Source organism: Mytilus galloprovincialis, chromosome 7 (assembly GCF_965363235.1).
Source record: "Mytilus galloprovincialis chromosome 7, xbMytGall1.hap1.1, whole genome shotgun sequence".
Classification (NCBI taxonomy): Eukaryota; Metazoa; Mollusca; class Bivalvia; order Mytilida; family Mytilidae; genus Mytilus; species Mytilus galloprovincialis.
Genome location: NC_134844.1, coordinates 17352691 through 17378000, shown reverse-complemented (window position 1 = coordinate 17378000; position 25310 = coordinate 17352691). Strand labels below are relative to the sequence as shown.

Sequence of the window (25310 nt, the reverse complement as noted above, 5' to 3'; positions counted from 1 at the left end):
TCTTTGACAAAAACGGAACTAAGAACTTGAGCATATTTGGAGTGAAAATATGAAGTGTTTAGGGTGCCGTTTAATCAATAGATCTGGAGTATATTCTAAATTATAATATTCTTTCTAAAGATAAATACAAGGCTATTACCTTTGTACTTTCTTAGAGCCCCGATATAAAAAAAAATGCTTCAAAACTTCCACTTAAATATTTTTTGAAATATTTTACCAAAGAATTCATAAATCAGTTCAAATTTATTAAATGAATGCAATTTTTTAAAATAAAGTTGTATTGGTAGCTAAACACGTTTATGACAGTCGCATCAAATTCCATTTTATTGGCAACGATGTGTGAACAAATCAAATAAACACAATAGGCGAACATGTCAAAAATAGGGGTACAGCAGTCTAAACTGTGTTATAATCATAAAACAAACAAATACGAAACAAAGAAGCACCAAAAAGCATATAGACAAAGCACATTAGCAAAAAAAAAAAAAAAAAAAAGAATACAAAAATACACAATAGCTCGAAAAACAATGAAATTAACAATTATAGGTCACCGCACGACCTTCGACAATGAACAAATCCCATACCGCATAGTCAGCTATAAAAGGCCCCGAAATAACAATATATAACAATTCAAACTAGAAAACTAACAGCGTAATGTATGTACAAAAAATGACCAAAAAACAAATATGTAACACATAAATAAACAAACGATAACCACTGATTAACAGGCTTCTGACTTGGAACAGGCACATACATAGAGAATGTGGCGTTGGGATAAATAAAAGAAGTGTCCCGAATGTTTCAGGACATTAACCATTATTAAATGCCTGTCCTTTAGAAATATATTTGTTATATGTTTAAGTTATAAATGTACTAAATTTTCTATATATATTTGGTTATTTAGGACCCCATCATTAAAGGAAATTTTTCAAAAATCAAAATCATAATATTTCATTGTTCCATTAAAAATTAATAACAGATGTCAAACGAAAGCTTTGGTAATATCTTCAAGATGTAGCATGTAGCAGTTTTCTGCTCTTTATTGGGGTTGCTGTCTCTTTGACACATTCCCATTTCCATTCTCAATTTTATCATTTGAAAAAAAAAAAATGATAGAAATAGAACTGTTATTGTTTTAAAACAAATATAAGAATAAAATCATATCCTTTTTAGAACAACTGTTAAGTTAAAATCAAATTTCACCATGTTTCCAAAATGTAAGGTTGATAGGATTTGTTTAATCATTATTGTCCGGAAACTATAGCGCAATTTGAAATCCTATTATTTATTCCAAAATCTGTATCAATTTGCTTTAAAACAATATGGTTTCTAGGAAAAAGCTAAAGCTTGAACAATCATTGGGCAATTTGTTAGAAAATAAATTGGAAACCAACTTTGTCTTGTATGAGTCGTTTTAGTCATCTCCTATATATAATAGTGTAATAAATAAGTTCCCACTTGCTATTGCTCTATGATTTACAAATCATTACAATTTGTTCACTGCTATACAATTTCTCGATTTATACTCCAATGATGAAAACGCTCACAAATATACTAATAATACTCAAATCTGTAACAGACATAGTACAAGCTAGTCCAGTAACTAATAAATGAGCGAGTGTTACTTGTCAATCGTTTACTGGCAAATTGAATGCTATGCCCATTTATAACAAACAAATTAAAATAAGCGCAATAAGTAGGTACTACAAACTAGAGGGATTGGGATGAAGTGTGTAAACGGTTGTTAATGGCAGCAATATTGAATTGCAACAACCTCTTTAAGTACCATGGAGAGTTGTACCCAGGGTAGAACCCTATACGATTAGTATACCGCAAATAATTGTTCGCTTTTAAAAAAGTAAAACCAAAAACTTGACATAAACATGATAAATATCGTACCATTTAATCAGAACTTTTTATACCAATAATAGATGAACCAAACATTCATATATTTTTCGTCGCTCTTTATGTACGTTCTATAAATGAATCAACGATTTGTTCATTTAAATACATGCAAAATGTCATAAAAAATTGAGAGAATTAGGAAGACTTTCCTTCAAGCTTTTTTTCATTTGATGCATGTAGATATAAATAAATGTACCTTGGTAAGAGGGATTATCAATCGCTATTGCTTCGTCTTCTTGATCTAAAAACAAAATCATTACTCATACTATATCAGATAAAAGCAAGCACGTTTTCTTTGAGTTCCCTAAAGTAATTACAGTATGATATTGGTTGTGCATTACAGATGTTTTTGCGTATACGAATGAAAACAAATGACAGCTCTAGTAGATACGATTGTTCAACACGTTACACTATATTAACTTTATGTTGTTGTAGTATGATGCATTTCAACAGACGTGCTGGTCCTAACATTTTCTGAATTAAAAAGAGTTTAATAAATTATTGGTATCAGTGAAGTTATATGCAATTTGTTTTGGCAGAAAAGGCAATAGATAATAATGGATATTGTCGATTTCTTGGGTTTTAGCTGTACCAAGTCAAGAATATGACCATTGTTATCCATTCGTTTGATATGTGTGCGCTCTTGATTTTGCCATCTGATTATGGACTTTCTGTTTTGAAATTTCCTCGAAGCTCAGTATTTTTGTGATTTTACTTTTTAACCTTTAGCATGAACGCTTTATCCAATCATGTAAATGAAAGCAAGCGGGTCATTCAAATACGTATAAAGTTATATCACTTAACACCATAAAAGAGGGACGAAAGATACCAGAGGGACAGTCAAACTCATAGATTGAAAATAAACTGACAACGCCATGGCTAAAAATAAAAAGACAAACAGACAAATAATAGTACAAAAGACACAACATAGAAAACTAAAGACTAAGCAACACGAAGCCCACCAAAAACTGGGGGTGATCTCAGGTGCTCCGGAAGGGTAAGCAGAGGTAGGTCACATTCGTGAAAAGGGAAGGGTATTGTAGTTACGACATGAGGAACATATTTGATATCATCTGTGAAACGGTTATTCCATAACGGTCAACCAACTCGTGATGGCGTCCGTAAAATTTACGAAGGGATGATTTCAACTTCACCATTTGGAACTCTTGGTTTAATAGCTCAGTATTGCGAAGAGCCAAAATAATTGTAAACACTGGGTGATTTCATTGATTTATGTTCAGGCAATAGAAATAAGTCGGCTTTTTAAATATCGTCAGTTACATATAAATGACTTCTGCGTAGTGTTTGAAAATTATCCTTTTACATTTGTGTGGTTTTATCTTGTTTTCATCGCCTTAAGTGTTGTAATTTATCTTGTACTTGGTGTTTCCGGTTTTATTTAAAGTACCATATATATACCCGAACATTTTTGTTCTAAAAACGTGATTAGTTGAACTAAAAGGTAAAAATACATAAGATTTAAAAAATTAAGCATATGTGGTCTGTAGCTTTTCACATTTTGATAGTTTTTGGTTAAAAAGTTTTCACTCACATATGGATTTTCGTTTTGCCAACGAATTCATTTTGAAACATTTAACATTGAAACATGACTTATTCCGTTTTAATATAATTGTTTTCTTACTCAATCCATCTTGTAACAAATGTTGTATTGGTCGTGGTATACTCGATCTTTGGTCCATCGAATCTGGACCTTAAGATTAATTAAGGAAATATATGTTAGCATACATAATAATTAGCAAATTAAGGAATTAAGGCAAAACCTGATGGCGTTTTTTTTTGTTCCACTTTAGCGTGTTTGTTGTTTCCTTCCCACTTATAGTTGATGTTTTTCCTTCAGTCTTAGATTGTAACCCGGATTTGTTTTCTCTTAATCAGTTTATGACTTTTGAACAGCAGAATACTGCTGTTGTATTAGTTTAACAATTAAAGCTTGTGTTCAGAATTTAACTTGTCTTATACTAAAAATTCAGGTAGACAGATAAAAAATATTAACTTGCTGAATGAAACATATTATTATATAAGCTTTTATTTTTTATATCATGTATATGAAGTAGACTTATTGTTCTTTTCGTTGTCTTCCATTAATTGTCATCGTGTTAATACTTCCCTATCCCCCCACACAAACTTATAATTATTGAAAGAACCTTGGTAGATATGCCTCCTGTTTTAAGTGACTGGCAGGACAATACTTGAAACCTAATGTAACTTTTGTGACAAGAAAAAACAAACTAACAAAAAACAAACCGTGAAATGATGCAAATCCGCTGCTTGAGTCTGTATCTTAAAATAAAAACACTTTATAAAATAGAAGCAGTCAATGTTAATTAAGAATGCATGATGACTTAGAACAATATTCGCATTGGCGAAAGCGAGGGAATCCGATCAATTATATGGTAACATTGTTTTATTTAGGCTGATTTTTATAATGTAAAAAAAATATCCCATTTTTGGTTCTTCCCTCGCCGGGATTCGAACCCATGCTACTGTGATATCGTGACACCTAATCGCCTGCACTGCAGCCGTCCCGCTAGACCACACGACCACCTGGGCTCTCAAAAAAAGAGCTTTCGCTGGCCGTGTGTTACCTTTCCTCGTCAGTTTTAATCTAGCGGCGAACTACAGTACATGATATAGAAGGCATGAAGATTTTATTGTTACAGATCAGCTAAATTATCTATAGTAAAGGACTTTAAAAATAGCATGGAAAAGATTTTATAGTGGGCATCAACACTTTTGTATATTACAATATCCATATAATTAAGCCTTATTTTGTGCAAATTGTAATTTGTACAAGCACTTTTTGTACAAATTATAATTTGTACAAAGTCAAAATACAAATTATAATTTGTACAATTTTTTGTACAAATTATAATTTGCATTTTAACTTTGTACAAATTGTAATTTGTACAAAAAGTGCCTGTAAAAATTACAATTTGTACTATATATTACGAAAATTCACTTATAACTTGTACAATAATTCATAATATGGACTTTGGAGAAAAAGCATTGATACACACCATTGTTATCAAATTACCATTCAGTACATCTTATTAACAAAATACAAAATTGTTCTATGTCATTCGTTTAGACAGGTGATTGAATTATGGCATCCGGAATTGCTTCATGACTTTCATATTTATCTCTTCTTGAACACTTTGCAACGGCTAATTACTTTTGGGTCGATTGTTTCAATAAGTTATTAAAGCTCTATATCCTAGAATTTATTATTTACACTATTTTACATGTTCAGTCATTTACTCAATTAATGTAATAGTGTAAACATGGATGGCATTGTTTGTCACAATTCTGTGTATACCAAGTACAAGCATAATGGGCTCATATTGAAATAACGATCATTATTGCAAGGAGGTGTGCATTGTGTGGACAACAGATCCAAGAATAATACTTTACCAGGAAAACAACCAGTAATTATCATGAATTGTTGTTTATTGTTAATGTCATTATACATATTCCTCAGTATGATCGTGTCCAAACCTGTCTTTGATATATCTAAGACTTAATTGTTGAATCTGGAGATTTTGGTTACCAAATCGGAATACTGTATGACATTACGCGCGATGTTCGTACATGTAAGCGTAACACAACGTCACAAATATTTTTTAACGTTCAAACCAAAACTTCGACTGAAACGTTGTTTTTAAGCAATTGCGACATTCTTGTAAGACTCCGCAAAATCGACGGTGCTTTTTAACCACTTATCGAAAATTGATGTAAATAAATTAGTTTTTTGAAAAATTAAGAAAAAATAACATTTAAAAAATCATAAAATTCTACCATTATAAGAGCACTGATAAGCAAACAATTGACGTAAATTTCAGATGAGTTCGTATTTACATCAAAAATTGGCGGTGCGACAACCTTTTAAGCCTTTCAAAAATCGCTCATGAATTACCATATATCATTTTTCAGGAAATTTGTCATAAAATTAAGCAAATTAACATTGATGTAGTAAATACATATACTAAGCTTTTTCCATTTTAGATTAAAACAAATTGATTCTCAAATCTGAAATTCCAATTTTTTTTCCCGTGGGACAGATTTGCCCTTATAGTATGGAACGCTTTTTTTTCTGTGACGTCATCATAACGTCATAAAAAATGCATTAAAGGCTGAAGGAATCATTCTGTTAAATAATGGAAAAAAACGTTTTCCAAAATATTAAATAGTTTAGATGAAAATCATAGTTTAGCGGTTACAATAAATAAAACATGTTACGCGGGACAACCTAAAAATAGCCGGTTGTTTTTAAATGAAGCTTTTCGCATGCAGCATAAAACATAGTTTCAACAATTTTTTTTTTCGTTTTTATTTAAAAAAACATTATTTTTTAAAATACGTACAATAGCAATGAGTATGATACGATAAAATTATATATTTTGGACTTGGATCTTGCCAACTACACCGATGCAATGAGGTACGAGCATCGTGCGTAACGTCTATCAATTTTAACAGGATATCTATGGCTTAGATTTAAATTGAATTTCTGAAAGACACATGTTTATTCACAGCAACGGTTCTTGAGCTCAGGGGTTTCTTGCATGTAAGTGCATAGGATGATACAGTACAATTGTAATTTGTACAAATTTATAACTTGTACACAACATATATAACACATGGTTTAAAATGGGCAAACACAGTAAAATGTAGTTATCAATACTAACGCATGGATATTAAGAACCTATAGGAAATAAAAAAAAAACATACATATTGTTTATAAATAGAATTTAAAACAGAACAAATCGTCTGGTAATTAATCAAATATATCATGGTAATATGAAAACAACGAAATTCGTTTCTAGTTCAGAGGAGACAACTTAAAAAAACCCAAAACAAAACCATCTAATTTTGAAGTTTTAAACAATTATATTATACCGTATGACACATAACATTCAATAAGAAATAAAACTAGACCACACACACATAAAAATACGTTACCGGAATGTTTCAAACTTTTTAATTGAGCGAAATCCGATTGCATTTTATGAAACATACATTTTAAGTTTACACTAGAAGTGATCAATTTGAAATATGCTCTTTTAATGTGAATACTCAAAAAGCTTTAGTGTGACTGCGTATTTGACGACTATCCCCATGACTTAAATGACATTGGAGGTCGCCTACTTACTTCCGGTTTTATATTTAAACAATAAACGAAAAACAAATAATGCTGTGAATGATATTACCATAATAACCACGATATTAAAAAGTTAAATCATACACGATATTTTTTTTACATATTAACACAGTATAAATTAGATCAGGAAATAAGGAGGTTTTTCAAATGTACCTTCTTTAACATGATTAATATAACAGATTAACAATTAACAAATATACAGCCCTTGGATGGTGTAATGGTGTATGGCATATGATGCAATGGTGTAAGGTGTATGGTGTATGTTGTATGGTGTAAGAGGAATGGTGTAATGGTGTTTGAGGAATGGTGTGATTGTGTAACGTGCGATTGGGAAGGATGTGAATGATGGTGTACGACATTTCATTGGTTGAAAACGAACTTCTTTTTATTTTATTTTTTCGAATTGTAAACATAAACAATAATAATAATCTTAATATTTGAAATTTAATTGCATTATGGGTACATTCGGATCATGTAGATAGAATGGGGAATGGTGTATGGTGTAATGTGTAAGGTGTATGGTGCAAAGATGTTACGTGTATGGTGTAATGGTACAAGGTGTATGGTGTATGGTGTAATGGTGTATGGTGTTATCGGGAAGTTAACACCATCCAAGGACTGTATCGCATCGTAAAACGTTATCTAATATTACCTGATACGACGGCGTCAGGAAACCGATTCACAACATTCATTTTGGAAGATTGGCTGTATTCTACGTCTACCGATGTTGTTTTTGAAAATACATTGATATCTTTAATATAAAATAAAAAAATTAAAAGCACATCAGTAGATCATATTATAAAATTAGATATAAAAACATCAAGAAACAAAAAGATAATGAAAATGCCTGTGCACATAAACATTTCTGAGACGCAAACTATGATACGCCGGAACTGTCTTATAGTGTAAATTTTTAATGTGTTTTGTCGCTTTGCCTTTACGTCCTGTCATTTCTTCTTGATGTTATATGCAGATGCCTTAATTTCCTGACACGGCATCTCTGTGTTATGTCAAATTAGTAATTTGTTTGGTCAAAAAATTTTATTATATGTCATTGCTTTGTTGTGTAAAATATGCATTACATTATGCTATAACTACTATATACTAATGCTTCGAAACTTTATGATCAACCACCTTTACATTCTCTCATATTTTATCTATGTTGTGTCTATTCTTCTTTTACGTAAGTCAGTTAATAATTGCGTCCTGTCTCAAGTGTTATTGGTATGTCAAATGTTCTAAACGTTTTGTTTTAATACACCTTTGTTCTATGTTAATATCATGATATTATAGTCTTTTGGCGTTATGTTGTGTTTATACATATGTATCTCCAGTGAAAAACACAAAACATCATGGTATATATATGCGTTTTGCCGTACAGTTGATACTCTCTGTGAGCACTCATTACGTCATGTGCAAACGCCTTTTACATTATGTGCAAACAACTTATACGTTTTGTGCAAACCTCGTTTACCTTTTGTGCAAACATCGATCACCCTATGTGCAAACATCGTTTACCTTATCTGCAAACACCTATTACGTTATGTGCAAATACCTATTAAGTTATGTATAAAAACTACATAATTATGTGCAAACACTATTACGTTATGTGCAAATACCGCTTACATTATGTGCAAACACCCTGTAAGTTATGTGCAAAAGCCTATTACAATACGTCCAAACATCTATTACATTATGTGCGAACACCTATTACGTTATGTGCGAACATCTATTACGTTCTGGTGAACGCTTTTTTTGACACAGACTAAAACAAATAATATGCATTTTGAAAATAAAGAAAATCAAAAGTTTGACCCTTCTAACAACCTGGATTTTTATATTTATTATTGATTGGTGTAAAAATGCTATATATACATACAATGTATCTAGGTTTATGGGAAATTATTTTGCTCTACTTTAAGAGTGTGCGTTATGTATCCATGCTTTGAAAATTTGTTCACTTTACTTGTTGAAAATTTTAACAAATATACAGACATGACTTTAGTTTCCAAGAGGTGCCACCGAAAGGAATAATACGATATAAAAAGGTAGATGTGGTACGAATGCCAATGTGACAACTCTTCACAAGAGACCAGGATGATTTATTATAACCCTCCCAGTAGGGTTTTTATCTAGCGAGAAGCGTGTACTAGGTTAATGCTACAAATGTAATGACGTTTCCACGATTCATGTAGCAGCTAAGGAATCCTACAAAATGTTTAAGATTTTATGTTCGTTCATTTCCTATAACAGTTGTGAATATTATTCTGAATAACCTTCGTAAGACTTACTATTTCCTCAGTTCCTGCCAAGGCGTGTTGAGACGGGTGGGTGTCCTGAAAAGGGGTGGGCAGGTGACCCGCCCCTCTTATCTTAGACAGGTAGAATGGTGTAACACAAAGCTGCATTTTTTCTAAACAAAACTATTTTACAACTGCCTTATCCTGTAATCCACAAAAATGACGCAAACACATATTTCTTCTGAATGAAAGGGTTATCAGCCTTGTTTCACCTTCACTGGCCATACTCGAAATTAAATCCCGCAACTTGAAAAATCCAGATATTGACTTTCATTTATCCGTATTTGGTCCGGTAACTTTTCGAACCGTGTCATCAAGAACGATACAAAAAAAATATTCTAGTAAACTGTTATTGTTTTCTTCTATTATTTTTTTTATAAGTGATGTGCATATCGTTTCCTTTGTTGTCTATAAAAAAAGATGTGGTATGACAATTCTCCACGAGAGACCAAATGACAAAGAAATAAATAACAATAGACCCCCTTATGGCCTTTAACAAAAAACCCATACCACATAGTCAGCTAATCTATTTATTTTTTCACCCCATTTAATTTTTTTCACCAGTTTTAAAACAATGGTTACAGTTAAATAATTCGCTTTTATCCTGGAATTGGCTAGTTATTGTATACAAATAACAGGTAAACAACATTTGTTTTGCTTTGTTTGTACATGTACAAATTAATTTTCCTGCTACCCGCTTCCATGTTGATCAATCGGTAATATGGATATTTCTTTCAGGGTAATAGTTCATTTTGGGGTTTTCTTCGAGTCCGCGTTTCAATAATTGTAAAAATCAGAGACAATGGTTAAGATTTAAACAATTTATGCTCAAATACAAGATGTAAATTGTAAATAATATATGTACATTGTCAGAAATATAAAATGTATAAATTCTCGCTGCGAAACGGGAGAAAATTCGCCTAGCCACGCTTCTCGTCCTGTTTCTAAAGTGCGTACAAAAAATTTCACGTTTACGACAAAATACATTTATAATCAACTAGAACTCACCCGTGATATCACGGGTCCGTGACTGAATTAAAGTATATAACTATGCGCAAGCCTTATTTTAGTATTAGTATTGTCATCTGATAAATCATGCCGATTATAAGATACACAGTTTTTCTCTGCTTTTAAGTCTTTCTGTTTGAACCCGTCGAACTGAAACTTATAAATTATTGGTAATATTAATTATTTGGAAAACAAAAGGTCCTGTAATGGAGTATTTTTTAATCAACAGCATTGTCCTATATTAGTTATAAATAAAGTTGAATTCTTTGCTTCGTTTTTTTACGTCATGCCCACTAACAAATTGAAAACTGTACCTATACGCCTTATTTTTAGTCCAGATTTTTAGTATTCGTATTGTTATCTTAGAAAGTCTTACTGATTAAAATACTACAATAGTTAACAATTTGACAATTTAGTAGTGTCAACCCTGTTGTTATGACCCGTGTATATAGCATATTAATCCTGAATACAACGTTTGGTAGTGCAATTTGACAATTCGCCTGTCAGATGCGGAACGTACAGGTGGCACGGTAGTATTTGCATTCCAGAATTTAGGTTGCTCTTTTGTGTACCCTACTTAGGTAAATGTATCTAAACAGTGTGATTGGACAAAAAATACAGTATCAACTGAACATACTTTCCCAAACTGAGGGATGAATCAGGTGTAGCAAAATATGAAATAATTTTACATACAGATGAAAATGAATTTTTGAGAATTTTTTTAAATTTTGTATTCACTGCACCATAAAATACCTAAAAGTACTAGTGGCCTTAGGTTTTTAAAAATAGCAAAAAAAGTAAACGGTCATGATACATATTCAAATTCATTTCTGAATAGTAAAATGAAAGTACTTCAGTTAACTGTGAATGTAGAATTTTTTGCAGTGTTAGAAAGTGGTGAAAATTCTAAAAAGGCTATCATTATCCCTTATGGGCCAGGAAATACTACCGTGCCACCTTAAGGGGGATATATATTTTTACACTAAATCAATAAAGGAACTTTTTTTACCCATGCAATTTGTAAGTTTATCCAAAAAAATTTGATTAAGGGCAACTATGATAAAAACAAGCCTTAAATTCCACCCCTGAGAGTAAAAATTGCTGATTCAGCAAATTTTGGCTGATGTGTAGGTAATAATGTAAACATTTACCTAGAAAGTAGAACTTCATTATTTTTATGTAACTCGCAAAATATTTTTAATTATAAATGCTCGCTTTAACTTTTGGCAGTGTCTGACACATGTGCAACCACTGAAATTTGAGACGCGACATTCTTCGGTTGCATGTACATCCTATTATTTTCACCGAAATAAATAAATTGCATAATTTCTTATTTTTTTCAACACAAGTACAGCTATACTAGTTTTCTTGAGGTTTAATTTGTAGTTCTAATGTAAAATGACACCAGAAGTAGCTTTTGGGGAACCAGTAAGTGGTTAAGGGGTTCTTACTTAGTCATTTATCTCTCATATTGGTCTGAAAAAGAGATAGAAATAGGGGTTTCTGTACATTAACTAGACATTATTTTTGACAAAGAATGTATTTATGATGCTATATCAGTAAGATTAAATGGTTTATTCATTTTCCATGCAAATACAATTAGTTGTTAATATTTTCTGACAGTGAAAAGCACAATAAAGGCAAATTGATTATGTAAGGGGACATAATTTAACTTAATGCATACATGAGAAATAGACAAACAGTCAACTTAGCGATGTATTCTAGTACATGTATTGTCAAACAGATTTTTGAATAATAGTTAACTGCAATCTAAAGACTCTTGTTGTATTGCCCTCATAATCTGGAAATGTTTAAAGTAACATAAGGCATGCTGTAAAATGTGGAATGGACTTTAATATCAGTTTTCATGATTTGGTGCTTAAACTGTTTCTTTTAGTCAGATTAACCATAAACATAGTTGGCAATCCAATAATTCCTCCTGAATCACCATGTTTGACTTCTGTGTTGATTTGAAACATAATATATTTGGGTTTTGTTCACTCCTTAAGTAAAAATGGTAAAATGAAAAAAAAGTGAAAATCTGCCAGATGGGATAGGGATGTAATGTTTCATTTTTTTTGGTAAGAAATGAGTGCAGACTAGTATTCTTTATTGTAATATGTTCCAAAGTAAGAAGTCTATGAATCATAGGTGTCATGACTGGTTTCAAGTTTGTTATGTCTTGGTTAAGGTGGCACGGTAGTATTTGCATTCCAGAATTTAGGTTGCTCTCTTGTGTACCCTACTTAGGTAAATGTATCTAAACAGTGTGATTGGACAAAAAATACAGTATCAACTGAACATACTTTCCCAAACTGAGGGATGAATCAGGTGTAGAAAAATATGAAATAATTTTACATACAGATGAAAATGAATTTTTGAGAATTTTTTTAAATTTTGTATTCACTGCACCATAAAATACCTAAAAGTACTAGTGGCCTTAGGTTTTTAAAAATAGCAAAAAAAGTAAACGGTCATGATACATATTCAAATTCATTTCTGAATAGTAAAATGAAAGTACTTCAGTTAACTGTGAATGTAGAATTTTTTGCAGTGTTAGAAAGTGGTGAAAATTCTAAAAAGGCTATCATTATCCCTTATGGGCCAGGAAATACTACCGTGCCACCTACAGATAAGGTAATAGGTAACTGGTGAATATACTATTGGTATCGGTAGCGGACTCGACCCGGAACTTCTTAATTATTGGCAATATTAATTACGTGGAAAACAAAAGGGCCTGGAGTGGTGTAATTTTTAGTCTACACCTTTGTACTATATTAGTTATATATAAAGTTGAATTCTGTGATTCGTCGTTTTTACGTGATGACGGCTGACAAATTGGACCTCGTAATTTTAGTATTATAGATACATTATTCCACAGTTGTTGATATGAATTTATCTTTTTGTTCAATATTTCAACGAATATCGTCGTATAAACTAGAAACATCAACTTATTTTCCGAACGGAGAGTCATAAATTCAATGAATAGTATTGCGGGATATACGGTATAAACTTCGATGCGTTTAGTTATGAACGCAAATGGTTCGATAAATATAGCTAAATACACAATTAAACCAAATGTTCATAAAATGGATTTGCTGCACATTATTCTGAGAAATCTTATTTAAAAAAATATAAGATTTCATACAAATATATTCTATTGGATCTAAATGTTATCTTTCTAAAATTTATGTTTTGGCAGTTTACGTTAAATATTGCCATTTTTAGATATATCGGTCCCCCTTTTCTCGGCTATTGGTAAAGCGAGACGTTTTTTTATTAATAGCTAGCGAGGCATGAAGTTCATTTGATTCAATCCAAATTATCCTCAAAGTGCGGACACAGTCTTGAATTGATGCAATCGGTGTCTTCCTCCTATTCCCACTTTTTAAAAATACTATTCCTTTTATTCCCACTTGCAAATAACAATAGATGTTTTGAAAAATAATGTGTTTTTATCACAATCAAGGTTAATTTGATTTAACCTAAGATTTACCTGTACTTTTTTCAAAGCATAACATATTTGTGTTCCCCTTTAAATCGACGTAACATATTTAGTCAAAATTCAATAAAAAAACAAATCACCTATCTACCGAAAAAAAAAACTGTGACAGACTTTAACACGAAAGGGAAGGCTTAAATTCTTCTGTAATTTTCCTGCTACTGATTATAAATTAAGAAAGTTCACTTGTCATGTTTTGTATTGTTGGAATTTCGGAACCCTCTTGTTCATCCGCTTAAAGCACCATGAAACAATTGCCAGCTAACTCCCAGTTTTCAAAAATCTTTACATGTGCAGTATGTCATTGATACGATCTGAGTTCTCAAAATGAATCAAGATAGAATATAAAACCCTTGTTATGTAGTATTACTTTTTGAGAACATCTTTATGTTGAAGATATGAACCAAAGTACTGAAGTACTGAACATCGGATGACCGCAAGTTATTGTGGACGGTCACAAGCACTTGTCTCAGAAAACCAAATCCCTACTCTTTACATGAAAGTGACGTTAAAGTATAGATATATATTTTTTCTGAGACAAGTCCGTGCGTGGCTGATAAATTCAACCTCATCGTAGTAGTGATACAAATCAGAAAACTCTGTTTTTTTTGTTATACATTATTTTAATATTTGTAAATTACAGTTACATGAATATATAATTTTCATTCATTTGTATATCATTCTATTGCACTTTATTAATGATAGTGCTGTGCAAGTGCATGGCGGACACTCTTCTGTAATAATTCGATTTTTCTAATAGATTGAATTTGAGTGGGCATTCATATTTTCCAGCAAAACATTCAATGTCCCACACAGAGAGAGGGAGCAAAGACAGTTAACTCTGCATGGGAGATTGCAAACATTCTTGAGATATTCTTCCGCATGCGGTAACACACTTTTTCTGTACGTGTGTATAAATATTAAAGATTTTTTACCTTCATTTATGTTTCTACAAGTTTAACGACATTTTATAACAAAAATATTTTTAGGAGTATCCATTTAAAATGAATTAAAAACAAGTGATAAGGAATGTAATTTTGCACTCGATAATGTTCGCGTATTTATTATTATCATGTTTATAGATCGGTTACAATCTCAAAACGAAGGTTACGTAATGGAAATTTAGGCGACAGCAATACACATGAATGCCCTCACGGGCATCCGATGTAAAATGAATACAGAAATTGTCCATTAATATATCATTAAATAAACAAACACACGGACCTATTTTTTTTCTCTTTTTGATTTCTCATTCAATGACCAGTGGCGGAACCATAATTTTTGAAAATGATGAAGCTGCGTTTGTTGGTTCTATAAGCATTTTGATTAAGAGGGGGCTCGGGACTCAGTTTTGCGAAAACTCCCTTGCTAATTAAAAAAAAAAAAAAAATACAAGATAAGAGGTGGCGAGAAAATATCTTTGTCCTCGGTCAATATAATCAGAATAGACGCATATACAATGTGTTGACCGTGTCAAAAGTCTATAATTCATAAATGTAATTCGGCGCCTTCCAAAACCATATGTTATGATTATATATGCAAGAAATGGCGGCATATGAAACGACCCGCTTGGTGCAGAAGAAAGACAACATTACACAAATAAGGCCGTTAGTGCTCTCGTTTGAATTGTTTTACATAATCTTTTTGGGCCTTTTATTGTTGACTATGCGGTTTGGGCTTTGCTCATTGTCGAAGGCCGTACGGTGACCTAAAGTTGTTAATTTCTGTGTCATGTTGGTCTCTTGTGGAGAGTAGTCTCATTGACAATCATACCACGTGTTTTTTTTTTATATCAACTTATTTTCCGTTCAGATTTTCCGTAAAGAAATAAGGTTGCATTTTGTTTTTACATGTAGCTTTTTTTTGCTTCGAATAACAGCGCTGAGCTTTTAGTTTCAGTCGATATACACGCCATCTTGTAATGAATACATGTCACATATAAATTCTGTTTGGTTGCTTCATGATGTGGCTGATATTAATTAACAACTATTGGTTTAAATGAGATAAAGAATTACAGACTGTTCTCTTCTGAGGATAGTAAGCCATCAAATGCCGGACAATTAACTATGTGTATTACATTTCAGATCAAATGTTATTAATTCATGGTCGTTTTATTATGCATATATTACTCACTAAACTTGAAAATTGAAATATCAATCATTAATACGTCTTTATTTGCATTCCTCATCTGCAATATGAACGATTTGTTTGCTAAAAATATTCCTGTACAATGTTTTCAAAAATGCATTAAATGTACTTTATAACTTTTGTCAATCTAGGCATACCTCCAGAGAGACACACCTCGAGAATCGTGTCTATCTATTTATAAATATTTTAATTTTCAACAAGTAAAGTGAACAAAATATAAAAAGAATGGATGTATAACGCACACTCTTTAAGTAGAACAACATAATTTCTCCTAAAAACTAAATATTTATATAATATTTTTATATCAATCAATATATAAAAATACCGCATTTCCAATACTAAATCAACAACCCGATGCACATATAATACCTTCAGTTCACATTCAGCATCCAATGGATATTACCTTAAAAAAGAATACAGCGAAGTTGTTCAGAGCTTTTTAGAAAGCTAAAACTTATAATTTTCTTAATTTTCAAAGAGTATATCACTGATGCGTTTTGTTTTAATCTGTGTCAGAAAAGCGTTTACCAGAACGTAATAGGTGTTTGCACATAACGTAATTGGTGTTTGGACATAATGTAATAGGTGTTTGCACATAGCGTAATAGATGTTTGGACATAATGAAATAGGCATTTGCAATAAGCGTAATCGGTGTTTGCACATAATGTAAGCGGTATTTGCACATAACGTAATAGTGTTTTCACATAATGATGTAGTTGTTATACATAACTTAATACGTATTTGCACATAACGCAATAGGTGTTTGCACATATGGTAAACTATATTTGCACATAGGATGATCGATGTTTGCACATAAGGTAAACGAGGTTTGCACAAAACGTATAAGTTGTTTGCACATAATTTAAAAGGCATTTGCACATGACGTAAACAGAGAGTATTAATTTTTCGGCAAAACGCATATGAATTATACCATGATGTGTTGTGTTTTTCACTGGAGATACATATGCATAAACACAACATAACGCCAAAAGACTATAATAGCATGAGTTTTGCATACAAAGGTGTATTAAAACAAAACGTTTAGAACATTCGGCATAACAATCACATTTGAGACAGGACACAATTTTTAACTGACTTACGTAAAAGAAGAATAGACACAACATAGATAAAATATAAGAGAATGTAAAGGTGGTTGATCATAAAGTTTCGAAGTATTCACATAATATATAGTAGTTAAAGCATGATGTAATGCCTATTGTACACAACAAACTTTAGCAATGACATATCATACTACTGGTTGACCAAACAAATAACTAATTTGACATAACACAGAGATGCCGTGTCAAGAAATACAGACATTTGCACATAACATAAAGAAGAAACGACAGGACGTAAAGACACAGCGACAGAACACATTAAATATTTAATCTATAAGACAGTTACGGGGTTCCATATAAACGAATAAAATATTCATTGACTTTTCAAATATAAGTGAAGTCAACTGTATGAAGTGCATTCAAACCACTAGTGAGAACGAAATTATTTCATACCGAATCGATTCTAACATGAAATTGGTTTATAGAGGGTTGTTCCATTTAAAAACACGATTACAGATATCGTAGAGAAGGCAGCATAAATGTTTTGTACTAATCTTGTCAATAAATAACTTCCATGGATAGAAATTGTGATAGTGATGATGATAAAGGTTTCTGTGGACGGGATATATGTATTGGTTCCGTGAAAAGTGTTTCCATGCGTATATTATCTACGAATAAATCAAATTGTTAACATAGGGTAGAATAAAAAAAGAAATTGGTGTTAATGGAGGACTATCTGCCATTGAAGTTTTTGAACTACTCAGCAAATACGCTTCATATATGCTCAATGTGAAGGACACTTGCTGTCATGTCTTTTAAGGCTAATAGATATCTAGTCTAAAATGAGCAGCATGTATATCTATCAAGCACAGTATAAAAGAAAACATTTCCCGCTTGAATGGTTTTACATTACTAATTTTTGGGGCCATTTATAGCTTGTTGTTCGGTGTAAGCCAAGGCTCCGTGTTGAAGGCCTTACCTTGACTCTATAATGGTTTACTTTAATAAAAGTGGGACAAAAGATACATGTACCAGCGGGACAGTTAAACTAATAAATCGAAAACAACCTGACAACGCCATGGCTAAAAACGAAAAAGACAAACAGACAAACAATAGTACACATGACACATAGAAAACTAAAGAATAAGCAACACAAACCCCACAAAAAACTAGGGGTGATCTCAGGTGTTCCGGAAGGGTAAACATAATCTGCTCCACATGTGTTGCTTATGTGATAATAAATCAATCTACAAATTTCTAAATTGATATTTGGATGGAAAGTTGTCTCATTGGCACTCATACCACATCTACCTTTATCTGATGTTAGAATAATCGAAATAAAGGAGATTTGTTTCAGCTTCTGATGAACGATTTTAAATTTACACAATTTTGAAGGAGTATAGTATTTATGGTCCACAAATGACAGTATAAATATAATTTTGACAGTTATGGCTATCCGTATTGTAATTATGAAAACACAGGTATTAATCTATTGTTTATTTGGTCTGACAACTTTTTGACTGACACAATTCTTCTACAAGTATAAAATTTACATCATATTTAAAAGCTGCAGACTTTGTCCGTGGTATGCTCTCGTTAGTCACTATCATGTTAGTTTTTACATTAATTCAACTATACTTGGAAAGTTGTCTGAATCATACCGTAGTACAGAATAAAGACCATAAGTATTTAATGTTTTTAATCTCACATTTTTTCTTGATAGTGGAAGAACTTTTAACATGAATTTTTTTAATGAATAAATATATAGATTATATACAATGGGCTTTTATATATTAGTGTACAATAGCTTGCCTACGTCTCATGTGTTTGTGAAAAATATTAAGGATATTTGATTTTGTAATAAATGCACTACAGACAAAATGTCTTGCTGGAAGTTAAAACATTAAATTTCATTCATTTTGTTTTCCAGTTTACTAGTTTTAGTAACCATGTTACCTCAAGTTTCCAAACTATTTATACAAAACCCGACAGAAAAAAGAGTGATGCTCCAAATAACCAAGCTATATGACCCTATGTGTTTATGACTCATATATTTTGTAATCTGCAATAAAATGCAGGGTTTTAAACAAAGGATTTTTTTCGACCAATTTTCGTATGAAACCAGATATGAAATACCTTGTTTTGCTGGAAGTACTCCTCAAATGACATTGTGGTGAATAAACTGAAAGTGATTCTTGAAGTTTGAAATACTGAATATTACTTTTTAACTTTTTGGGATTCGAGCGTCACTGGTGAGTCTTTTGTAGACGAAACGCGCGTCTGGCGTATATACTTAATTTAGTCCTGGTATCTATGATGAGTTTATTTACGAAGAATTACATTAACGTTTTGTAAACTGGGCTAATAATGCAATTGAAAATAACTTATTTTTAACAAGAATTGAATTGGAAAAAATATAAATTTAATCATTTGAGGAAAACGGTTTTTAATCACGGTTTCTCCCCAGGCCGTTTTAGCGTCGCGGTACCGCGACGCTATATTTTTTCACCGTGATGCTATAATAATTCCCGCGACGCTATAATTATTCCCGCGACGCTATAATTATTTTGAAGATGCTATTTTACCTGTCCTCAATTTTTGAACTTTCATCTATTATCGATTATGATCATAAAAATTATATCACCTTTAATTGTAATCCCTTTAAGTCGGACACTAAAGGCAATTAAGAGATTAAATAGCCAGGTTTTAATTGCCCTCAGGGTGATAACTGTTTGGATGCGAATATCCCAAGCTGACACTTGTGACATGATTAAACCACGTGTCTGCAATCACCAATTTCGACATGGAAAAAAGCAATCACAAAAACAATTCGAAATCTGTGTTTTGTATTACGAAATTTCGAAGATTAAAACGATTTTTTAAAGGTCGTTTATTTGTACAACTCTCCAAAAAATACTTTCTTTCTCTTCCGGTAATCCGTGAGCTAAAATCAATTTTATACTTCTTTAAAAAGTGATCATAATTGGCTTAAGTTTATGTTTAATTCATTTAATGCATTAAAAGCGTCTTATTCATTCACAATCTCTTGTCAAACAATGTTTATTCTCGGACTCATTTTCGTAAATGTTTCTACGGCCGGCATTGCACATTTTTGTGTAAACTACGAATCGATACCGGACCAGATATGACAAAAATCCGCATTTTCACGATAATGACAACAGACGGACGGTAGACAAAAATATACCAATAGAGAAAACTACGCATTAATAGACTATTTGTTAGATAACTTTGTTGAAAATACGTATCATTTTGATGTAAAGATAAGAAACAACAGGGACCAATTCATTCAGTGCCATGAAACAATGAATTTCATAAACATGATAAAATAAAGTTTTAAAATTGATATTTTTTTTTGCTACTTTTGCTTCTTTATCTTTACTTAATATAATATAAAAAAATAGTTAATTTTGTGTACTAGATATATAGTTTTGTATACAGGTTGCACTATAATGAACCATTCATTCATTTGACTTATTGTTGGGTAACTGAAAGCACATATTTATTTTTATTTGGCACAAGAGGAAAAAAATAATTCTGTAACTATAAATGAATAAAGAAAACATCAACTGAAACAACTGTTTTTGTTGTTATAGTTTAATTGTATTCTCAGTTATGAATTGAACAATATAAACTAAAACATATAAAGGAAATAGAGCAGCATTGGACGCGACAAATGACATTAAAAAAATACAGTAATTGTTTTTTACGCAAAATGTGATGCTATCCAAAATTTCTGGGGAGAACACTTTAACCGTCCTATAAATGAAAGAAAAGCATTACAATCACTACGTTTAAATGATCGTATCATTATCGAAAAGGCAGATAAAAACTTCTCAATAGTTGTTCTTGATAAAGAGCTATATATTACAATGGCAAAATAAACAATTAAATGACAATGTACACGATGAAAGAATTAATTAATCTCATACAACAGAAGTACTAGACAGTATCAACACTATTATTCATCGTCTACACCATGAATCCTCCATTGATGAAGTTCCATTTAAGATTCTAATAAATGATCAGGGATATATATTAGGGAGACTATACTTCCTACCAAAACCTCATGAAATTAATCAATCGGATAGAGAAAAGACTAAAATTGATATCATATACAGAATCCCTTACTGAAAAATCAGCCTTCTGGCGAACTGTTGCGGCAGATGTGCCGCAAACACTGCGGTAAGGTTGCTGCAAATAGTTTGCGGCAACTTCACCGCGACTTTTTACCATGCAAATGAAGGTTGAGGCAAGTCTGCCGCAAAGTTTGATAGCCTTATATAGTTTGTGGTGAACTTCTGGTGAATATTTGTGGTGAACCTCTGGCGAACTCTGATAGCCTTATATAGTTTGTGGCGAACTTCTGGCAATTTTTGTGGTGAACTTCCGGCAAACTTTCAAAGCCTTATATAGTTTGCGGTGAACTTCTGGCAAATCAAGTGATAATGATGCCCTATGACTACCTTTATATGTTAATTCTTTTTTCAAAACTGTACCTCTTATTCAAAATGATGCACATGTGGATCAAAATTAATTATTATGACCAATAACTGATATTTACCTGCTCACCTTCTGATCAAATTACATTTTTAAAGAAATGTGAAAGAGAAAAATAAAAGTTGTGACCACAATTAAAACAATGTAGGTACATGTATATTTATTAATTTACTCAGTGCATAATTCAGAATGAGCTGATTAATTTCTTAACAGATTCATATGTATGAAAAAAATCAAGAACAGATCTGTCTTTATAAGGCTAATTATAATTAAAGAAACTGGGATTAACATGATTAAGGCATTACAACATAAAGCATAAAATCATATCTAAAATATAAATCTGACAAATGTTATTAAACAATATATAGAATTACAACTTGTTTTGAAGACCTTTCCTCCAAAACATCATTATCCACAAAGTTTAAGATTTCAACTGTAATGATCTTTCTCAAAGGGCAATAAGAGTGTAACACAATCGTTATTTCAAAATGGGGGTTCTTTGACATAATTTTTGTACCAATAATAGCAAATTAACATGCAAAAATTGTCTAAATTAACTTACAAAGAGATGATCAATGATGCATGGCCTGTTCCAGGAACTAATTGAATCATATATAACTCAGACATCTATCATATATAACATCCATTTACTTTTAACATGAAAACACCAACATTAAAAACTCCCTCCTATTTCAAATTCAAAGAAGCAGGAAGTCTGATTTTAGTACAGGGAGCATGCTCAGTATGCTATAATGTTTGCGGCGAAGTTCCAGCAAACTTTAGGACTCCTTTAAAGTTTGTTTACAAATTTTCTTCAAATTTAAGATAGTTAAGAGTTTGCGGCAACCTTGCGGCAAACTTTTACATTTGTTTGCCGAAAGGTCGCTGCTAGCGGCGAACACTGGTGAACAACTTTCAGGTCTTCTGGCGAACTAAAAAGATTGCCGCAAGGTTGCAGCAATGCTTATCTTTTCATAAGGGATGTAAACGTCCCAGGAAGACCGATCGTATCCTTATGTAATAGCCCATTGGAAAAAATTGCACATTTTATCGATTATTTTATCAAACCAGTTGTCTATAAATTTTAAACATGCACACACGATACAACTTCCTTCACAAACAAATTGGAAAAAATAAAAGCACCTGCCGACATATTAATGAGCTCATTTGACATTTCAAGTATGTACACCAATATTAATCTACATCATACTGAAATTATTAGCAGACTAATAATGCAGTGTAATACTGACATCCCAGTGCCACCCAAAACGGCTATACCGGAATTACTTCAAATTGCCCTTGCAAATAATAAATTTGAATTCAACGAGCAAATTTTCAAACAAACAATTTGGGTTCCAATGGCATCCCCAATGTCGCCTAGTTTAACCGATATAAAAATATATAAAATCGTTTCTGAATTATTGAAACGGTTTCAATACTCGTCTGACATTTCTCTTCTTTTTGTCTACAGAAATGACGGATTTTTATTATTTATAGGAAGCGAACGGTCTCTGAAGAAATTTTAACAAATTTCAAATAGTATTCACCCACCATTAAAATTTACACCTGAAATCTCTAATAATGAAATACAATTTTTGGATATATCAATCTTTAAAGGAACCCGATTTGAAACAGAAAAGATATCAGATGTGAAATTATATTTCAAACCTACAGATAATTGTCAATATTTAAAAAAATCGTCTCCTCACCCAGCATCTGTATTCAAAGGGTTTTTAATTGGGGAAATTACAAGGTTCATCAGATCGTGATGACATCGACAAACAGATAAAAGTATTCAAACAAAAAATTACACTAAGAGGATACTTGGAAAATGAAATTAATCCATTTAAGATAAAGCATCGAGAAAAAACAGACTGGATACATTATGTTATAAAAAAAGAAATAATCAAAATTGTCCACCACTAGTTTAAGCAACTAAATTAAATCCATTCTTTAATATGGGGAAGACGAATTTGAAAACATTGGCAGTTTATTGAAAATGATATAACTGCTAAGAACTTATTTCCCAGACCACCTATGATTGCTTATCGTAAACATAACAACGTGAAGGAGTACTTGACCTCGGCAAAATTATAATCACAGTAAACAATTTTTTGTAATAAGATAAGAAAGGACACAAAAATAATATTGATATTGCAAATTCACCAGGAGTCGTGCCCACAAAATACCACTACAATTGTTATGTTACCACAGCAAGAACTAATCAAAATATAATGACATAGTTATTATATTTATACAAGGCTAGGGTACCTGATGAGATTACGGCCTTGGTATACAATGACCTAAATGATATTCGAAACACCAGGTGCAGCTTAATAATTTTTAAATCATTTAAAATCAAAGACTTCTACTTGATTACCACACATCATTATAATCTTGTCACAGACACACTCCTTTCTAACAGTAATTATTTTACATGGAGAAAGGTCAAATCAGGCTACGACAACAATAACTACACAAACAATGTATAGTATACGCAATATAACTTCCGAAATTCGGTACAGGAAGCGATATTATTTACTTATTGACAAAGGTATTAATATGTTTTGTTGGGATTGGTAATGGACACGGCTATTGAACCTTTGTACTTGCATGGTTTTATGAGAATAAACTATCTATCTATTAATAAATCGGCAAGGTCCTTAAATGGCCCCACTTTTTAGCTTTAATTTCAAATTAAAATTTCTTGACTACTATTACAATGAATCATAGGTCACATAGTGACAATACAGGAAATAGGCCTTTTTTTAAATACGTTCCTGCGTTATATTTATGACGTCACAAATGATACAAATATACAATTTACGTGTGATAGATGTTACGAATGTAAAAAAATACATTCCTGATATCTAATTAAGGAATACTTCATGGAAGCCATATATTGTTGGAAATTTACACATGGCCTGGGCCGTGATATTCGAATTTTATCCTGAGCGTTAAAATGCCCAGGCCATGTGTAAATTTCCAACAATCTATGGCTTTCATGAATTATTTCGATTCTAATATGACAAATACGTTAATTAAAATACTGAAGCGAGGGTTCGTTTTGTGTGTGTCTGGCTGATCTTTTTTACTCCCTGTTAGATAAAGCTCAAATCATCTTAATAAATCCGTAGCTTGCATGGGTAATTTCGTGAATAACCGCTAGAAAAAAAACTGTTTAATTCTTCTTATTCTCAAACCCAACATTTATCATTTTTAATTTACATGATTTTCTCGTAAGCTTCCGTCAAATCCAAAGTTGACATTTCGTAACTAAGGAGCCGCCTTGTTGACTTGTGGAAATTAGTAAATATGCAAATAATGCAATAGAATAGAAAATAAAACAAAACCTACCTCAAAAATCAGTTTTAATCCAATATCATATGAATTTCGATGGTTCACATAACAGAAAACATTCAACTTTAGCGGTTTCATTTGTATGACGTCATGTTTTGAAATGACTTAAATGCGCCAAAAAAATTAATAGACTTTCGCGGAATTGTATTTTATTTTTATTTTGTTGATTTCTCCGAGCTCTTGTGCATTACTTCTTTTTTATTATGCATCGGAATAAGAATAAAAGTTATTTTGTCTTTTTTTAATTGCACTTTTTAAAACAATTAAATCGGCAAAGGGTCTGTATATAGTTATATAGGTTCCAATACATGTAGATTTACGTGGGAAGTATATTG

General features: G+C 31.8%; 1 protein-coding gene across 1 annotated transcript in view; it reads right to left on the bottom strand.

The window, feature by feature from the left end:
- Window positions 1-25310, bottom strand: part of LOC143084144 (uncharacterized) — a 97685-nt gene that overhangs the window by 11020 nt on the left and 61355 nt on the right. Inside the window, exons 17-20 of the mRNA XM_076260552.1 lie at window positions 7734-7832; window positions 4171-4206; window positions 3548-3616; window positions 2102-2146 (exon numbers count right to left, since the gene is read on the bottom strand). Of these exons, the coding sequence (XP_076116667.1) occupies window positions 2102-2146; window positions 3548-3616; window positions 4171-4206; window positions 7734-7832 (249 nt within the window). The remainder of the gene's footprint in view (window positions 1-2101; window positions 2147-3547; window positions 3617-4170; window positions 4207-7733; window positions 7833-25310) is intronic.